General features: G+C 33.6%; 1 protein-coding gene across 8 annotated transcripts in view; it reads right to left on the reverse strand.

Moving 5' to 3' along the window:
- The window catches only part of Usp3 (ubiquitin specific peptidase 3), a 98,710-nt gene that overhangs the window by 33,877 nt on the left and 43,467 nt on the right, over positions 1–21,366 (reverse strand). For 5 of the 8 annotated variants that reach the window (XM_048793679.1, XM_048793681.1, XM_048793685.1 and 2 more), the window contains exons 3-7: positions 20,994–21,125; positions 11,753–11,878; positions 4,993–5,076; positions 2,415–2,496; positions 420–502 (exon numbers count right to left, since the gene is read on the reverse strand). In XM_048793679.1, the coding sequence (XP_048649636.1) occupies positions 420–502; positions 2,415–2,496; positions 4,993–5,076; positions 11,753–11,878; positions 20,994–21,125 (507 nt within the window). The remainder of the gene's footprint in view (positions 1–419; positions 503–2,414; positions 2,497–4,992; positions 5,077–11,752; positions 11,879–20,993; positions 21,126–21,366) is intronic. The other 3 variants (XM_048793680.1, XM_048793684.1, XM_048793683.1) reach the window with 2 other exon arrangements.

The following is a 21,366-nucleotide window of genomic DNA, read 5'->3' on the forward strand; positions in this document are numbered from 1 at the left end:
ATGAGGAGGGAGGGGGGGGAGGAGAGGGGGAGGGGGGGGGGGCAGAGGAGGAGAAGAACATGAACTAAGGACTAAATTATTTATTATTTATTATTTTTATTTATTATTATTATTTATTATCCTGCCATTCACAGAAAAAGTGTGCTGATCCCTTCTGTAGTCTATTCAGGAAAAAATGAGAAATAAATAATAACAGCTAACAGCTATTTACTACCAAGTGCTGCTGTAAGACTTCTGACAATTATTTAATCTTCACACTACCCTATGAAGTAGGAACAATTATTCCCAATGTTACTGATGAGAAAACTAAGACAAAGTCAGTTGAGTAACTTCCCCAAGCCATATGACTAGAGTTAGAAGCACAGCCTTTGCTCTTAAAACTTTCATGCAAGATACTTAAGCTCTGACTATAATGTTACCTGAGTGACTGAAGGATGGCATTCATGAAACATGTGTTGCCCAAATTCCGAAGGCCTGTCGCACAAATGGTAGTGGTACTTCCCTATAAAATGGAAAAGAAGAGGCCATTAGTAACGCCAAAGGAAGGCAGACTGTTTCAAATATCAAAGTTAAGCAAAAGCCTCACCTTGAAACTCTAGTATCAGGATAGTCTGAAAGTAGTCCTTTTCTGTCCCAAGAATATGTCAAACATACGCTCAATTTAGTCTCTATGTGTATAAATATTTTTTGAAGGCTATTCTGATCCTGGGGTTGTTCTAAATGAGAACAATGTTGTCAATGGATCTTTATTTTATTTATTTATATGTGGTGCTGAGAATTTAACTCAGTGCCTCACACACAGTAGGCAAGCACACTACCACTAAGCCACAACCCCAGCCCCTAAATGAGAGTATCTTATTGGAAGATTATAAGAAAATAAACATTAGTATGTAAAATGGAGTACACAATGCAAAAATAAACAGGAAAATAAAATTTAAGATTCATACCTATATAAGAGTCTATTAAATATAATGGAATCTGAAAATAATTATGTAAGCCCCAAGTATTTCTGTTCCCAAACTTATAACTTGAAGCCATGCATAAATGACCAATATATGTTTTCTTAGCAATGAACCTTAAAAAACAACTTATCTTAAAAAGACTTGAGGCTTGCTTTTCTGATTAGTTTTACAATGCACCATGATGTCTGAATACTATACTTAGGAGGTAGACCTACCAATTCAATTCAAAACATTTCTGCCCATTAATTCAAATGGTTACAAGAGCACTCTTGCTGTTTGTTTCAAAAAATAAAGGCTATGGCCGAGCGTGATGGCACACACCTGTAATCACAGCAGCAAGAGGGGCTGAGGCAGAATTCAAAGCCAGCCTCAACAAGTGAAGTGCTAAGCAACTCAGTGAGACCCTGTCTCTAAATAAAATACAAGAGGACTGGGGATGTGGCTCCGTGATTGAATACCCTTAAGTTCAACCCCCAATACTCCCACCGCCCCCCAACGCCTGGCAAAAAAATTGAGACTGTGGACGTGTCCAAACACAGCTACCATGACATCAAAGGGTAGCTATGGGGCAAAAACACTGGTTCATTTAAAAACAATTTAGTGATCTTTAAATTTTTGTTTTGGTACCGGGGATTGAACCTAGGGGTGGCTTAATCATTGAGTCACATCCCCAGCCCTCTTTTAATATTTTATTTAGAGACACAGCCTCACTAAGTTGCTTAGGGACTGACTTTGAACTTAAAATCCTCCTGCCTCAGCCTCACAAGCTGCTGGGATTACCACCACACCCAGTTTGACCTTTAAATTTAGCTCATCTATTAATTGCTTATGGCTTGTACAGCATTAAACAGATGATTACCAGAATGTTTTTTCTTTTTTCTTTCTTTTTTTTATGGTACTGGGGATTGAACCCAGGGGTACTTTACCACTGAAATACATCCCCACTTTTTTATTTTGAGACAGGGTCTCACTAAATTGTGAAGGCTGGCTTCAGACTTGCAATCCTCCTGCCTCAGCCTACCCAGTCACTGGGATTACAGGTGTATGCCACTCAGCCCAGTTGCCTATTCTTCTATGGTAAAATTATTTTAAAGACATCCTAAGGAATAAAATTTGCAAAAGTTCAGACCCATAGAATTTGCACTAGTTGTGTTTACCACAAGGAAGCAAGGATCTTTAAGATTCCATAGAAATGGAATAATAAGACCATAAGCAGGCATTAAGAGCAACCTGCTTTCAACAGCAGAGGAACACAGTAAGGCACTGACAGATGGGGGACTCACTGGAGTCACATCAAGAATGATTAGTACAAGTAGCAAATATTTTATAAAATACTCCAAATCTAAGGCACAGATTAATAAAAGTCCTTAACTAACAACATTAAATGTTAGAGTTATAACAGTGACTAGATCTCAACTACCTCTTGTATTTGAATAAGTTTTAATTACTTACATTTACTTTTAGTAACTTGCTGTTTAGAGATGAGTTTTCCAAAAGTTTTCTTTTCCTATGCCGGTCAGCTGTGAAAGCTGAGCTATTAAAACACAAACAAACAGTCAAAAAGACATTAATATATACATGCTACACAACAGGCTAAAGAATAAACTCAAGATGCCCTCTGCATCTAGGGCATGAAGCCCTGCCTGACTGCTTAGTCATGCCATCAAGTGACCAGTCAGGCCCACGAGTATTTGAAATTAACTGAAGCGTTCAACTTCCCTGGAAATTCCCACTGCTCCTCCAAAGCTGAGAAAGGGCTGGATGCTGATCCCAGCAAAGCCAGACAGCTAAATGTAGTTTTTGAGACATGCCATCCCAATTTCCACTCTGTCTACCTAATCATTTGTGAAGCTTCAAAAACGAGAAGACCCATTCCTTACAATAAAAGGAAAAACCTGACTGACATCAGTATTCTGAATTTAACAGTGAGTCTAAAATAATATGCTATTTCTTTCTTAATTTGGATAAAAGTATGTTTCACTCATATGCCTTGATAGATTATGATATGAGTGTGAGGAATGATAATTATGGGATTATAGGCATATATAAATTAATTTGATTCACCTATCCTGTAAAAAAATTCTAATTAGATTAGAAATTCTTAAAATTATTTCTCATCAAAATTTTTCTGCTTAAATTTTATCAGAAAGTTGTTCTTCAAAATGTCACTTTAAAGTTATTGGCTATCAGGAGAACTAATCTGAAGGAAGTAAAAATTGTAGTTAAACACAGACTTTTAAGTCTGCCAATTCTCTTCTACCTTCTAAAAGTACCCAGCTAATCCAAAGTAAATATATAATTATTTTTCTTTCCAGAATTAAAGTTAACCTAAGTTTAAAATTCAGTTTCAAGGTGGCTTTTCAAATGCTCCATAGCCACATGTGGCAAGTGGCTACCATATTAGAAAGGGAAGATCACAGAATGCTTACATAATTGCAGAAAGTTCCACGGGACAGCGAGGCCCCAGAAGATGTACAGGATAAACACAAATGTAATCACAGTTTTTAGATTCCACTATAAATTAAAGCCTATGTTTGTAAAACATAAAAATAAATTTAGGTGATGTTTCTCAACATAGGAAAAGAATTGCAAAGTAGATTTCTCAGTGGGGCCAAGTAGAAGTATGCACAAGATGGCTGAGACACCTTTTACTTGATGAAGTAATAAATAAAACAAAGTATTTTCTAATTGTATGAACACACATACAGTTATGGAAGGCCCTACTTTCCCTCTGACTTAATTCTGACTTACTTTGGACTGAGGTGGCAGTCTTGTCTTAGAGAAAACTAAGTAGCAGAGAAAATATTCTGGTAGCTACCTACTTTAACACCAAGCATGTAAGATCTTTACAATGACATTATCATCCCAAGAGTGACTAATTACTTCAGTAATCTCCTACTTCATAATTTATTGTGAGCAACTTTAGACAAAATTAAATATTTGGATTAGTGATCTGTACCTGTGTTTCTAATCCTGCATAGGCTCATGATGCTTAGTTTAGATTAAAGGGGTAAAAAAGAATCAATTTGAGAAAGAATGGAGCAAAAGATGACAAACTAAAAGTATTTAAACCCAAAGTGATTGAATTATTTTAGAATCTTCCTTATAAGCTTTATGTTCTATTTAAGGCAATAAGACATGATTAAAGACTTTGGTCAACAAATACTATATAGTGTTGCACTGAAAGAAGTTAGGTTATTTCCCTTTCAGTATATATTCTGAAATATTCTACTGGATCTACATTTAAGTTTGTCAAGGGATCCCTGCTTTGGCATATTTTCACAATGTCTTCTATACACCAACTGCCAAAATAAATCAGATGGCACCTGATGATTTGGGTGATTTATACAGATTTCACTTGAGTCAGCAGTCATTCCAGGCCATGCTTCTATCCACTGTAGCTTCAAAGGCATTGCTATTTGGGCTTTTATTTATCACTTCAATTTCGGGTCCAGCAAGCTTTATCTGAATAAGCATTCAGCTATAGTAAGAAAAGTCTATTCACATAAATCTTCAATTTCTTTATGATCACAAAGCATGTACAGTTCTTTGTAATTTCAAATATGCATTACCCCTAACAAAAAAGTATAAGATGAAACTAGAATCCTGTGCTATTGTACAGATGCAATGATACTTAAATCTAATTTCTCTTAATGCATAAATCTTAGTCTAAGATCTCATAATACATTTGACAGATTTTCTAATACTAAAGGTAACTCTATAATGATCTTATATTGTTTTCTGTCCTCTCCCCCAAACTCTCTTTGCAAATAAATTGAGTAGCTTACAAATTGGTGGGCAATAACAACAACAACAACAACAAAATAGGTTCCTGGGCCCTTAGATATGGCTTATCTAAACAGTAAATGAAATGTGGGCAAAGTTTCAGATATCCAAACCCAAAGCATAGTTTACCAATATTTTATTTACAATGAAAAACATGATGAAGTTATAGAACTCACAAAAATTCCACTCAAAGTGCTAAAGGACCCCTTTAACACCCTTCTGTTTTCCAAGACCTAATACTTACTTTTCCAAGTTCTGTAAGTGTTCTCTGACTTTCTGTACCAGTCCCAGCTTGGTGTCATTAACCACAAAATCATCACAGCGATAACTGTAAGGAAAATATTAATCAATGTGTATATAAAGAGCTTGAGGAAACCACAGTAATGAAATCACTAAAAGGTCTGGCTGTTGCCAAGATGATCACATGGCTCTGTAGACAGTTACTGTTGGTGGTAAGTTTAAAGAGGATCTGGAATACACAATGGAATGTTTTTAAGAGTCTTTTTAAAAAGCCACATAGGCAATGAACACTAGCTTCTTTTCACATTTTTATTTAAAAGCTCTTCAATTCCTCCTTTGGAAATGAAATGAGCTGTGGACGTGTGTTACATTCTTTTTAGTGGTACATAATACATGGAAAAGGAAATAAAAGCACCCATTCATGTAGCCTTAAGCCTAAAGCTTTAAGGTAACACTTTCCAACACAAATTAATGGGAAATTTGGGGGAGGAGAGATACAAGTGAAAAGCAGGAAAAAGGTAATTTAACTTGTAGGGTTATATAGAAAAAGTAAAAGCTGGATATCTTAAACATAATTAAAATCAATAGAATTCAGATGAGTTAGGAAGAAAGAATCTTTCATTCTGAGGCATTAGAAAACAAAAATATGAAACAAGCTACATCTTTCAGGAAATTGCTAAGTGCTCTGTAAAAAAATGTTTGGGGTGTTTTTAAAAATCGACACAGTATTTTAGCAAGTCAATAAGCAAATAATATAAGGACTCACATACAATTAACTGAATTATCATTTTATTTTTTTGCTGGAATAGGCCAATTTTAACAAAAACAATTTATAGGCTGGCAGTAAGATATTCTTTTAAATGTGCAGTTTTGTACAAAGGCACTTTTTTAACTACTAAAGAATAATGAAAATAACACTGCTATTCTGAGCAAACAAAACCTTGAAAGCATAGCACTTTGTAAAAATAATGTTATCTCTAACCAAATCCAAGAAAACATTTCAAATATCTGAAACCAATCTATAAAAAATTTTAAAAATAAAAAAGAATAGGTGGGAAGTAATGATTCTAAAAATTTAGATACAAAACCATGGCTTGTGACTTTCAATCAGAGAAGTGAAATTTTTAAGTGAATGCTTTTGAAAACTTAAACTGTTACCTTTGTCATTATTTAACATGCACCCTCATTAACTGACCACGCATGCTGTCAATCAGGATTTCTCTAACACATTCTCAAGTTCCCAGGGTCAATTTCCAACATTTCCACATATAGCAAAAGCAACCTTTTATATCCTGGACCATCTTTCTTTGATCAAAGTACCTCTGGAAGGGGAACAAATTTTTCACTGATTTTATGACAAATACATAAAGGTATCAAATTAATGAAAAGGTTTAATTCAAAAGGTATCACATTAATGATAAGGTTTAATTCTTTGCTCCTCTGAGCATAAATGAGGGTAAGGACTACTTTATGAATATGGGCTTAAGGTACTCCTTACTTCAATGAACCCTACGTATTCACTGCAGAATGAAACTGCATTGTTATTCTACTTTAATTCCTGTTTACATTTTCATTTTTTGTTTCCATAAATGTATGCATGTAGTTTAGATAAAACAATATTCAGTGTTCAAAACAAATCCACTCCAAATGCTAGTGTTCATCTGGGAAATGAAGTCTAAGTACAAAATCAGATAACTTTTCTGTATTAACAGGGTGCTATTATACATAAATGAAAAACAAACCCCTACCTAACTCCTACAAAATAGTGGTTGCTTAGTTTAAAGAAACAAATTGTTTAAAATTATTTCATAAAAAAGTATTTTGGTGGGATGATAGGAATTCAGCCTAGAATATAAAATTACATTTGTTGAAGTAGCATTTTCACATACTAAAATATTAGAGCTATTTATGACCTGGCTCTGTTCTTAACTAATGAGACTCAAATGGGTCAAGCTACTTCATCTCTCTAGACGAACTGGTCATTTTTCATCACTTCAGTGAGTAGGCTGCTCTGGACTATAGAGTTGCCCTAATGCAGCTAGTGCCAACTGAGTAAAATAAATTGATTTTTAAAGATTTTAAAATTTTTACTTAATAACTGAAACAGCATTAACCTTTATGAAACATAACTGTATTTTATGACAGAACTATATTTTGCTTTCATTATTACTTTGTGCAAAATGTATGGCAGTGTACATCATGTGCATGAGACATTTCCAGCATTACACAAGAGCACAGCATGAATCTAGTTGTGTCAACAAAATGATTCCGTTCATATGGTTTTTCTATGTAACAATGTAGCATTATAATGTTATTTCAATATTTTATGCAGACTACATGAGTGTATAGTAACACCTATAAATCATAATTGATAATTAAATTGAAATACTTGATTTTTTTTCTAGCTCAAAAATTAAGAATGGAAGCTGGGCACCGTGGCATCCACCTGTAAGCCCAGATCTCAGAAGACTGAGGCATGAGGATCCAAGTTCAAGGCTATTCTGGGCAACTTAGTGAGACCCTGTCTCAAAACAAAAAACAGAAAAAACTAGGGACATAGCTAAGCAGTACAGCACTGCTGGATTTAATTCCCAGTACTGCAAAAAGGAAAAAAAAAATTTAATTTTCAAATGAAGGCATACCACTAGGACAAAATCAAGTGGAGATGAAGCGGGGGAGGGGGGAGGCATGTTGCAGATTTAACTAAAATGGCAGTTGCAATTTGCACTAAAAAAAAAAATTAAAAAACTTTATAGGAAAAGTTTTAAGATAATAAAATAAGACATTATTAAGAGGAAATTGCAAATGCATTTTAATGTAATATAAAATTGCCTCTCAAAAAGTAATTGAGGAAATTAGTCACAATTAAATGAGAAATTAGATGTGTAACAAAAACATATATTAATGATTTCTAAAAGATTTGAACTTGTAACTTTGGTTAACTATAAAAAGGCTTGGAATCTTGCTAAAGAAAGATACCATTTGTGGATAGATAAACCACTATTTCCATTTAAAAATTATGAGTAAAGATTACAAGCACTATTTCACAAGAAAATATTTTCAATTGAACCATCAAGCAACTGTCAGTGAATAAAAGACCTTTCTAGCAATATTAAAAATCAATCAAGTCAACATCTGAAAAATTGCAGGTACTTTTTAAAATTTTTTAACTTTTAAATGACTTTTTTACAAGACAAGACACACTGCCAAATTAATACTTCAGGTATGTTTTGTCAAAAATGACTTCAAAATTTACAAAGGAATGTCTTTGTCTATTTGCAATCTTAAAAAACAATTTGTCTCATCTGTATTTTTTAACATTTTACATTTGTCACTTTCAGCTAAATATGAAAAGGTTTCTATCAAGATACTGTTCAATGAAAAATCTGGACTTATGGGAATTATTTATTTTCTTATTTTGTTCCACCATCTGACACGTATTACAAGTATCCGTGCTCTGAGGCAGACAACATCACAGAGGCAGTGATTAAAATTGTTTAGCATATATGGTCGAATGCTACAACTCATCACGTTTATGGAACTGTTAAGATGAACAGAAAAAAATGAATTTAATGCTAAAAGGCATGTTGCAGATTTAACTAAAATGCTTGTGTTAAGGAAGAATTGTACAAAGACTTAACTACACTTTTTTTTTTTTTTTGGTAGTGGGGATTGAACCCAGGGGCACCTAACCATTGAGTCACATCCGTAGCCCTTTTTTATTTGTAGACAGGGTCTCACTAATTAGCTTGGGGCCTTGCTAAATTGCTGAGGCTGGCCTTGAACTTTCAATCTGCTTGTCTCAACCTTCTAAATCGCTGGGATTACAGGCATGTACCATGACACCTAGCAAGACTTACTATACTCAACTCTAATTCAAAATTTTCTTAAAACAAAAGAAATGCTTGCCAATAGTCAAGACTCAGAGTAAAACCAGGAAAAGATTTTTAGAAATCTGAGTGCAATTTACTTTTTTTTTTTTTACTTATATCACAATGCATATGAATGAGCTAAAGTTGAAGATCCAAGGAGAAAATAGCTTATTTGTGACCTAGCTTGTGACAGGTTTAAGAATTTGTGTTAAAACTGAAACTTTTCATAGTACAAACAATGATTTCACACATTTTTCAACATGAATAAATGTGCAGATTTTAATTATAATAGACTACATTACATAAACTGACTGCAAAACCTCTAAGAAAAATAATACCTTTTTGAATTTCATGTGATAATACATGGAGTTATCACAAAAGAAAAAGGATTTACTTGGGCAGATGTATTGTAACTAAAATGTTTTTGCTTCCAAATAAAACGAATTGTTGTTCTTATGAGTTCGTTTCGTCAACAAAGATGCATATATTAGAGAAAAAAATGTTTTGAGCTCCATTTATTATATTTATATTTTAATAATATTTGGAATACCATGAATCCACTTTTTAACTTCTTTTTTTACTTGTAGATGGACACAATACCTTTATTTATTTATTTGTGATGCTAAGGATTGAACCCAGTGCCTCACACATGCAAGACAAGTAAGTGCTCCACCACTGAGCCACAACCCCAGGCACACCATGAATCCACTTTTTAACTGCAATTTTTATGAATCTAAATACTGATGAAATATTTCTGACAAAATACGTAGCTTCTCAATTGAAATGTGCTATAAACCTAAAACAACTTTGGATTTTGAAGATTTCATATGGAAGAATGAAAACTATTTCTAATAATTTTTATACTGATTACATGTTTACATGATAATATTTTTGATACAAAGTTAAATATAGTATATACTTAATTCTATGTTTTATTTTAACATGGCTACTAAAAAATTTAAACTGCAGATAAATTGCATTATTTCTGTTATATACACAAGTAAAATGAAAATCTAGGTTAAGACACTACCTACTTTAAGATTCTATACTACTACCCAATATCATAAAGGGACACCCTAATGTAATTTCATTGAACTATAAGAACTAAATTTTATTTTGTCTAGATTTGTTTTCACAGGCTTAAAACACTTTAAAGTTTTTACAACTATCTTTGTTTCTCAAGAATTTTAAGCAGTATTTTAGTTACTAAGAGGGATACTTATTATAGGATGCAACTTCTCTGTTGTCTGAATTCACTATGCTATTCAAGTGATTGATTATTTATTATTAAGAAAAACACCTCAAAACTTCTAAGAATGTCTTTTATGAGGTGGAAAATCCATAAATATTAGTTTCCTTCTTTTGTGTTACCAAAAACCTCACAGCACACTCCCCCTCTCTACTTGCCACATTCCTGTTTTGATTTCTTCTTCCTCCCAGGTCCAAAACAAAAAGAAAAAAGAAGTGGTAAAGGTGAGAAATAAGTGAAAATTTAAACGTTGCTTGGTTATTATTAAACTAAATTAATCTCATGTAAAATTAACCTATACATGAGATTTTTGCTTTCTAACTGGAAACTATCCCACTAATACTGGTGTTGAAAAGTCCCCAGGCAACACTAAGGCAGGAATAATGAAAATTCAAAGCCAGCCTCAACAACTTAGTAAGGCTCTATTAAAAAGATGCTGGGGATGTGGCTCAGTGGCCCTGGGTTCATCAATCCCTGGTACCATAAAAAAAAAAAAAAAAAAAACCTGGCAAGCAAGCACTTGAGTACATAAGTTCTAAAAATCGCTTCCTGGTTTTACTACATTTGCATTAAAGCTGTTTGGTCAGAATTATGCTCACCTCTAATACCTGAAAAAAAATTTACTGACTCTTAATTTTCTCTTCAAGTTATGTTCAAAAAAAGTACGTAACTTGGGCTGAGGTTGTGGCTTGCCTCACACATGTGTGGCACTGGGTTTGATCCTCAGCACCACATAAAAATAAATAAACAAAATAAAGATATTGTGTCCATGTATAACTAAAAAAATTTTTTTAAAAAGTACATAATTTACAGGCTGTGTTTCAAAAGTTTGTGCACTGGTCCTAACTTGGTATAAATTTCTCATTTTAAAATAAGTTATAAAATATGGTTAAATACCCTAGGTGAAAATACATGTTTCACAAACTACAGTTGAAATGGTGTTGTAAAAAGCTCTACTTTTTGTTTTTGTTTTAATACTAGGAATTGAACCCAAGAGTGCTCTACTACTGAGCTATATCACAGCTCTTTTATTTTTTGAGATAGGGTCTCATTAAGTTGCCAAGGCTGGCCTGGAACAGAATCTTCCTGCCTCAGCCTCCCAAGTAACCAGGATTACAGGTGATGCTCTGCTCTTCCTTGCTTCTTAATAACTGGCACTAAGTTGTGACAGGAGAAAGCCAGGTAGGATTCAGGTAACTTGATTAGTCTTTGCCAGGAGAAGAAGCCTGAGGTTCAGCATCTCTTCATTTACATAGGACTTCACATGGGAAATAAGTCAGGGATTACCTATGTCATTCAACCAACTTTTTTTTTTTTTGATGATTTACCGTTATTTATTTATTTATTTAATTTTTTATTGTTGGTTGTTCAAAACATTACATGGTTCTTGACATATCATATTTCACACTTTGATTCAAGTGGGTTATGAACTCCCATTTTTACCCCGTTCATTCAACCAACTTTTAGGCTATTAAATTTGTACTTTGTATCTAGTGACTTTAGGTTACTCTCTAAGTAAAGATGAGCTCTACTACTAATAGACTACTTGTCAGAAAAGGGGAAAGGTTCATTTCTACATTTAATTAAAAAAATTAAGAAAAATCAAGTAAATTGAACACTAAAAGGAAAAAATAAGCACGTGCCCTCTCCCTTGTCCACTGCTGCTGCCTCCTTCTGCCGCTCCAGGAGTTGCTTGGGTGCTCATTAGGTGTGGACCTGGTACCTCTTTCTTGAAGCAGCAGCTGAGGAGACTCCAGCACTTGCCATGGCCAAAAAAAAAAAAAAAAAAAAAAAAAAAAAAAAAAACAACTCAAGGAAGGAGTCAAGACTAAGAACAAGGATCAGATTAACTTGAAGGTGGCGGGCAGAATGGTTTCATGGTGCAGTTTAACATTAAGAGGCATACACTTAGTAAACTTATGAAAACCTATTGTGAATGACAGGGATGAGACAGATCAGATTTAATTTTCCAGGCAGCCAATTAATGAAACAGACACACCTGCACAGCTGAAAATGGATGATAAAGATACAATTGATGTGTTCCAGCAGCAGACAGGAGGTGTCAACTAAAAATGGAACCTGCTACTTTACTCCAGAACTCTGTTAACAGACCAAGACTACATTCTCAATTAGAAAACTGCAATTTGTTTTCACTACATCCTGAATAGTACTGTACAATTTTCTCTTTCCCCTTCCCCATTCCTTTATTGTACATAAAGTACCTGGTATTATGTGCACAAGCATATTGCATTTTTTTAAAACTAAATGGCCCAATGATATGTTTTGATTGACATCAAATGGAGATGGGATGGGGAAAAATACTGGTTCTGTGAAAATATCCCCTTTCTCCATTAGTGGCATGTTCATTCAGCTCTTATCTTTATATTCCAGTAAGTTATTTTGCTCTGTTTTAACAAAAAACAAAACAAAACTAACCTGAATGACATAAAAATCCTTGCATACCTGGTTCAACTGGAAAATTTTAATATTTTTTATTTATCATTGTAAAACAAAGGACAATTTTATAACTTTTGTATACAGTTGTTACATGTAGGGCAACCTGTCCTTAAGTAGAGGTAAATTACTCTTAAAAAAAAAAAGATTCCCAGATAGTTTTCTCTTCAAATCAAGCATCTTGTTGTTTAAATAAACTTCTTATTAAAAAAAAAATAGCAAAAGATTTATCCAATCTGAAGAGGGGGGAAAAAAAGAAAAAAAAAAAAAAGGCCGGCCCAGTGGTGCATACCTGTAATCCTAGCGGCTTAGGATGCTGTGGCAGAAGGATTGCCAAGTTCAAAGCCAGCCTCAGCAAAAGCAAGGTGCTAAGCAACTCAGCAAGACCCTGTCTCTAAATAAAATATAAAATAGGGCTGGGGATGTGGCTCAGTGGTCAAGTGCCCCTGAGTTCATTCCCCAGTACCCCCACTCCCCAAAAAAAGAAAAATTAATATTTAGAAATAATAAACAACATATTAGAGATTGCAGATTAGGTAATAAAGTATAAAAAGGGAAAAGTAAAGAGAGAATTTAGTATGGTTCTTTGCTTCCAACACCTGTGAAAGCAACACTATCATCTATGGCTAAGTAAAGATTAGTCTCAAATCCAAATTCCTTGAGCCAAATATTATCTTAAAATAGTTTTACATTTCTTTCAGTCAATAGTTAATAAATGTATAATGTATAATATGATATTACATGCATGCTGCTGTTAAGAACAGAATGAATACAAATGATTTTACTATCATGTAGTCAACGTATAACAAATGGCAGGTAAATTTTCATGTCAAATACAAGTTGTAATTATAATTAGGGAGGTAGAAAATGGATAAAATCACATCTTATTTCAAATACTGTTTGCTCTGATAAACAGCAAAAATGAAAGTTAATTTTTTCATTTTGTTTCTTTATGCTTTGATTTGTTTTAATGTTATTAGTGAGTTCAGAGTAGGAAAGTGTTTTAATATGCCCTTGTTCACAGTGTTTACATTACTAGTATCTTGAAGATTTTATTTTACAAAAATCTTTAAAATATCTATTTGGCCAATCTAAGTAAATTCATTTAATTAAGCATATACAAACTGCTAAATGCTTAAAATGAACACAGAATGAGGATACCACATGAAAAACTAGTTCAGGAAACTGTGTAGTTCATTGCAAATAATCAAATTTATAGAACACTGGCAGCAAATATATTAAATATTTGCCAAAGTTTTTATCCCCTCAAATAAAGGCCTTTAATAAAATGTGTTTTCTTCCCATACTGTCAGTGCAGTATTTTGGAGATCCATGCACGAAACATTTTTGGTCTCTGGCACATGGCAGGTTCTCAATGAATATTCGAATGTATGTATGCCCGTGCATGCATGTGCGTGAATATATTTGCTTCATACTTTTAATACATTTATTTCTATATATAGTTGATATTTTTGTCATTCTGTTTAATATTTCTTTTTGTTTGGTCTTTTAGATTTTTGAACTGATGACTGCTTAAAAAAATGAAGCTACTAGTTTTTGTGTATTTATCACCAATCAACTTTCCAGAATTTTTTTCTTTTAATATTTTTTCTTAATTGTAGGTGGACACAATAACCTTTATTTTTATGTGGTGCTGAGGATCGATCGCAGTGCCTCACACTTGCTAGGTGAGTACTTTACCACTGAGCCACAACCCCAGCCCTCCAGAATTTCTTAATATATTAATTCTAGTTGCTGTTTTCTACTAGAGTCCCAAGAGGGTTTCTGGGAATTCAAGCATATAATTTGAAAACAGACATATTTTGTTTCCAATATTTATATGAATTACTTCAATTACTATCTTATTATAATGGCTAGAACTGTCAAAACATTGTTTAATAAGTGACAATCATGTCTCTCATGATAGGAAGTATTTCTGTCTTATTTCTGATAAAACAGAAATGGCTTTAGCATTTCACAATTTAGTATATGATGTTTGCTTTCTTTTTTGGGGGGAAGCAGATGATAAAAGATAAATTTAATAGTTTCCTTTTATTTCAATGTTACTGGGTTTTTTGTTTTTTTTTTAATGAGAACTGGCTCTTTATAAATGTATTTTTTGCTTCTAATGATGCAATAATCTAAGGTTTTCTTTGCTGTGTGGAGGGAGTACTGGGGATTGCATCCAAGGGCACTTTACCACTGAGTTACATCCCCAGTTCTTATTAATTTTTTGAGACAAATTCTCACTTAGTTGCTTAGGAACACTCTATCACCGAGCTACACCCCCAGCTCTTTTTTGTTGTTGTTGTACAGGGGACCGAAATCAGGTGTACTAATAACCACTGATACTTATCTCCAGGCCTTTCTATTTTTTCTTTTGAGACAGGGTCTTGCTAAATTGCTTGGGGCTTTATTACATTTCTAAGGCTAGCCTCAAACTTGGAATCCTTCTGCCTCAGTCTCGAGTCACTGGGTTTACACTCAGATGCTACCGCGCCCAGATTAGGGTTTCCTTTAATAATGAATATTGGTAGTCTTTAGGTGAAATTAACTCTACTTGGTAAGGATTTAGCTTCTTTTTGATATTGCTATACCTTACTAGGTTAGATTTATATGTATGTATGTATGTATGTATGTATGTATGTATGTATTATGGCAGTACTGGGAATTGAACCCCAGCAGCAATCTATCTCTGAGTTAAATCCTCATCACTTTATTTTGAGACAGTGGCTCAGTAAGTTGCCAAAGCTGGCCTTGAACTTGCCATCCTTCTGCCTAGCCTCCTGACTCACTGGTATTGTAAACATGTACCACCACATCCAGTTAGATTTGCTTTTAAGTTATAGTTATTTACAATTATTTTAAATAGTGAAATTGGCATATTTCCTTGTTTTTGAGTTTCTATCAGATTTCTGGCTTAAGGTTTTCAGAGTTTCATAATAATGTACTCAACCTTAAATTTTAAAATATTGAGCTAAACTATCCAATATTACCAACTAGTCACATATGACTATTTATATTAAGTAAAATGAAATAAAATATTCAGTTCTTCAGTCACATTTGACTGCTCAGACAAAAAAAAAAAAAAAGACAGAGAAAAGTTACTTTTTCTTTTGAGACAGGGTCTTGCTAAATTGCTTCAAAACTGTAAAAAGAGTTTTTCCATTTCTATTGTTAATGCTATTGAAGTTACCCAGGTCATAAGATTCCACATCATAGTCTTCATTAACTAAGAAAATATACCAAATCCAACCATTCTTTATTCATCTGAAACAAGAAGGCATTATCATACAAATAACCTGATTTTTTAAGCAACAGCAAAGAAACAGGTACATTAATCTCCTGCCCACAAAACTCTGTTTATATAGTAAGTCATGTGTAACATTAATACTAAAAATAAAAATTTTTATGCAAAAAAGTACCCATAAAAAGGAATATTTTCCATTAAAGCAGCAGCTCTTACATTAAATTTAATTTTTTTTTAAAATTTTGATGTTTAGGGGCAAATTGGACCTATATCTTTATTATAAAAGATACTAGAGGGGGAACAAAAAGCAAGCTGACATTCTAATGACTTCATATATTTCGAACTTTTAAATTTTTAAATCTAAAAGAATTCCTTTAAAAAGAAAGTACATGTTTACATTTTCTTCTATTGAATTCTGATGTCTTGCCATCAAATAAGTCAATTATAGAAAATTAAAAGAACTCCTGCAGAGAAAAAATTATGTCTTTTGTCATAAATAGATAAATTTTTTCTATCCAACTTATTAATGAAGCCTTTTAAATTTAGACCACCTCTGCTAGAAAGTTTCTTTTTAAACTATATTTTTAAATAAACAAAACTCTCCCTGTTTCCTAACTGTTTACAACAGGTGTATCCAGCACCTGTGGTCCCAGTTGCCTAGGAGGCTTATGCATGAGCAGCTCTGGAGCCCAGAAGTTCCAGGCCAGCCTGGGCAACATAGCAAGACTCAGTATCCAAAGAAAAGAAGGGAGGGAAGAGGGGAGAAGGAAGAAAGGAAGAAAAGAATGGAGGGAGGGAAGCAAGGAAATTTGTTTCTAAACAGTTTACATGGAGTTAATAAAAGATATTTCTTTTTTAAATCACAACTGCCTTAGAAAAAATGCAGTAATCAATTTAAACCTATAATAGCTTTATTTCTGTTAATATAAATTAAAATTGCTATTATAAGTGTTCAAATTCTGAAAATACAAGCCTGTTTTCAGACATTCACATTTCATAATATTTCTGTTTGAAAGGATGCTTTAAAACATTATCTTCCAGGAAACAGAATTCTAGTTATTTATTTAGGTACTAGAAATTGAACCTATGGGTGCTTTATAACTGAGCTGTATCTATAGTCCCTTTTATTTTTTCTTTTGAGACAGGGTCTTAGTAAGTTGCTTGGGGCCTCACTAAATTGCTGAGGCTGCCTTTGAATTTGTGATCCTCTTGCCTCAGTCTCTGAGCCACTGGGATTACAGTAGTGGTCCCAGTTACCTAAGAGTAACCACATCCAGCCAGTAATTTACTTTTAATATTCCTTCCATAATTCTTCATTATTAGAAATTTAACTATTGTTGATAAGGGTTCAAAGTTGACAAGACTATGTCAGATGTCAAGAAATTATTTACTATTTTAAACCCATTAACTCCAAATTTCTACATATTTAAATCAAAACTTCTTATTTTAATCTTTGCTTCTTTTCAATCACAATAGTGTACATCATATGCAATTCTATTTGTATTGGTTAGGGAAGAAAGTGGGTGGAAGGGGAGGAAATATTACTTATTACACAATAATCTAAACACTAGCCCTTGTGTAAAACTCTTAGGAAGGTTTTCATTTTTACTTAAACCTTCATTTTCCTCTCAGTTTCATATTAATCTGGTTATCTCCTCAAGGAGTAGTGCCTTGGTTCAGACCAGAATTACTCCTTTTGGTACTGCTTTCTCTCTTTTGAAGTCATGACTTATTTTATGTTGTCTGCTTGGTTAATTAATACAGTATGTGCTTCCTCTCTGGATGGCCCGCTTAATCAGAACTGAGGTGAGGTGTTCTGGAAGGGTGTCCATCTTGGAAAGGAAATAAAGTAGCTCATCTAGGCCATGATTTAAGTCTTCTTCAAGAAAAATGTCCTGTGACTCTTCAGTTCTCCAAGATGATCAGAGGACACAATACTATAGATTTGGTATAAACTTCCCCATTTTGGGAAGATAATAAAACTCAATCTTTCAAACACATCAGACACTGAGTACTGGGGAAAATACAAAGATCCGAGATATGTTTTCTTCAGTCCCCAAAGACATTTACAAATAACTAACATGCAACAGAAATTACAAATATCCCAAGAGATATAAGTTCAGGAGAGATTATATACAGCTACAATTGAAGCTAGCAGGAGAGGGAAGAGTTCAATAGTAATTTCATTAAGATTGTGCAAAGAAAAGGCAGGGCAGGGACTCTTGGTAAAAGAAAATAAAGACAGAAAAACTAATAAACCTCAGAGTATCTTACTTTTCTAAAGCACAGAGCATGATGCTTTTTAAAAATGAGTTTCAACATTAGCTAAAGTCAAAATACTTAATAATCAAATACATTAAACTTAATACATTAATATTTTTACTACTGAACTAATCACTCAGATGAGCCACAAAAAATATACAAGGAGAATTCATAATCTGAAGTAAAATTATCTAAAATGTATTAGGAAATAACACATATACACTCCATACACACAGAAAGAGGAATTTTCTTTTTGTTGTTTCTTAATAACAGTTGAGGTATGAGGAACCTAAACTATAATTTCATCAGTTTACAACAATCTTTTCAGGCTGACAGTTAAATGATACAGGGTGGTTCCCTGGCATTTTGTTCTAATCCACAAATGAGGCGATAATGTGACCAACCAGCTGCAGCTCCCTTCCTGCAATTCAGAAGCTCTGGGTATCCACACACTTGCAGCTCTGTATAAGTTCACACAAAAGACTGGCAATTGGCCAAAAAGCCTCCACCATGGTGTACACTCCCCAAGGTTCAAGATTTTCCATTTAATTCCAATTCATCCATGAAACGACATATACTTTAGCAGACTGTATCAATGTAAAACAAATTAAATTCAATTTCAAAGTAAAAAAAAGTATTCCCCTAAAATATAAAAAGTAAATCCATTAAAACATATGATCTATATTTTAAAGAGCCCTATGAATATTTAATTCCACTCCATTCAGATAATCACTATTTCCTCAGAATCTTTCCAAAAGAAAGAACACCCAATTGCAAACTTGATATATCAGAGATTTTAATAGAGGTTTCCAAAGTTGCCCATTAAGCATTTCATGCATATTGCTAAATAGAGATCAAAATGAATGTTTTCAACATCTGGTACACACACAGGTTGATATGACTTTAGACAATAATTGTGTGACAGATACTTCAACAATGATCCTAATTTCTGTTTTTTTGTTTTTTGGTACCAGGGATTGAACCCAGGGATGCTTAACCCTGAGCCACATCCCCAGCCCTTTTTAATTATTTTATTTAAAGATAGGGTCTTGCTAAGTTGCTTTAGGACCTTGCTAAGTTTCTGCGGCTGGCTTTAAACTCTGGATCCTCCTGCCTCAGCTTCCCAAGCTGCTGAGATTTCAGGCATATACCACCATGCCTGGCTAATGACTGCTATTTTTAAAGCAGAAATACTTGCAAATATACAGAAACACATGGTTGTATAAATCAAGTAGCTCTGTAATTCTAGTTTTCTAAGGGATTGGGGAACTACCAGAAATACTTCAACAGCCTGACTAATATGCTTAAATTTAGTAGAAAAGAGTATGCTGCAGCAGCCAATAACAATAAACTGAGCATTAGTTGTATAAAGATCTGAGGAAGACTTTGATTTTAATTGAAATCTTTGTGTACCTTTAGATGCTCTCTCTTCTAGGTCTAGACACCTACATGAAGGATCACTGAACGAGAAGGTGTCTGAAAGGCTAAACCCTAAGAGATTTATTCAATAGCAAAAAATTAGTAAGATTAAACCTTTTAAAGTTGAAAAGATCTGAAAACCACTGACTGTTTTCTTCCCTTTAACGGGCATTTTTCTCTAATGATAATCTACAGAAAATGCAGAAAAGGATTGGCACAAAACTTCAGTAGAAAATGTAAATTAAAAAGGTATCTGGATATAATGCTAAGTGAAGTAAGCCAATCCCAAAAACCCAAATGCTGAATGTTTTCTCTGATATAAGGATACTGATTCATATTGGGGTTGGGTGGGGGAGCATGGAAGGAATAGACGAACTCTAGATAGGGCAAAGTGGAGGCGGGGGGAAGGAAGGAGGTATGGGGGTAGGAAAGATGGTGGAATGAGATGGACATCATTATCCTAAGTACATGTATGAAGACACAAATGGTGCGATGCTACTTTGTGTACAATCATCAATATGAAAAATTGTGCACTATATATGTAACATGAATTGTAATGCATTCTGCTGTCATATATAACAAATTATAATTTTTAAAATGGTATCTGGACTTTATCCCTTTCTGTCCATTATTACCTTCATATAACATTCAAGAAGTATACGGCAAGAAAATCTCTTTCTGAAGGCATCCTTTAACATCTTCATTATTTTCCCCTCAAAATCAACAACTGTTAGAACTAAAGCTAAAATGATTAAAACAAGAAGTATTCATCATATTTTGCTAGTCAAGGAAGGAAGGAAGTATTTCACACCAAAATCAAAACTTCAAAAAATTATGTTTTCTGTGCATACCAAATGGATATGAATTGTTAAACCTCACTTGTAACCCAAACAACATGTTCTAAGTCACAAAAATAGACACTACTTTAATATCATTTAAATGAAATAAAGATGTATGTTATATTACAAAAGACACTGGGCCTCTAACCCCTATTTAAAAGTTGAAATACTTAAAAAAAAATAGCCTGAAAGGATACATACCAAATTCTTGACATTTACCTCTCATAGAAGAGAACCGCTCCAAGAGAAGGAAGATTGTCAAAACAATCTTTCAAACAATGAAAATAAAATTTTTTAGATTATATGACAAATTGTTAAGTGGACAGTAGAAATATGGGTTGTTATATTAGTCTTCGGTTTAAAACAACACAAAACAAATTATAATAACAATGAAATCCTTTTCTTTCTCTGAAGCTTAATGGGATGGGCAAAGAGCAGAGGGATGGGAAAAAAGAGGAGGCCTAGAAGTTGAAAGAAACAATGCAAAGTGAAATCTGAATGAATTAAAAAGGGTACTCCTGATGGCTCCCATCCCCATACAAGACTAAAAGGAGGTAATGGCAATAGCAACTGGCTTAGGGAGAGGGAAAGGTAAAGAAGATAAGAGCACACTTGCACAAAGACAATATGAAACATCACTTCCAGAAAATATTAACTTACCAATATGTACTGTAGCTACTGCAATCCATACACACTGTATGCTGAGCTTTATCTTGCTTTTCTGACTTCTTATGGTTGGTTAAGGGTATTTGTGCATCTTCATAATGTTTTTTTGCATGGCCATTCACATACCTTATAAAAACCAAATGAAAGTTTATTTTAATATAAATATTGTTCTGAAAATTAAAGTACTAAGAAATAATAAACCAGGCATGGTATCACACACCTATAATCCCAGTGACTCAGGAGGCTGAGCAGTAGGATCACAAGTTGCCTTGGCAACTTAGCAAGACTCTGTACCAAAATAAAACATAAAAAGGGCTGGGGATGTAGATCATTGGTAGAGTATCCCTGGGTTCAATCCTTAGTACCA

The sequence above is a fragment of the Marmota marmota genome, unplaced genomic scaffold (assembly GCF_001458135.2).
Source record: "Marmota marmota marmota unplaced genomic scaffold, marMar, whole genome shotgun sequence".
In the NCBI taxonomy this organism is placed as follows: Eukaryota; Metazoa; Chordata; class Mammalia; order Rodentia; family Sciuridae; genus Marmota; species Marmota marmota.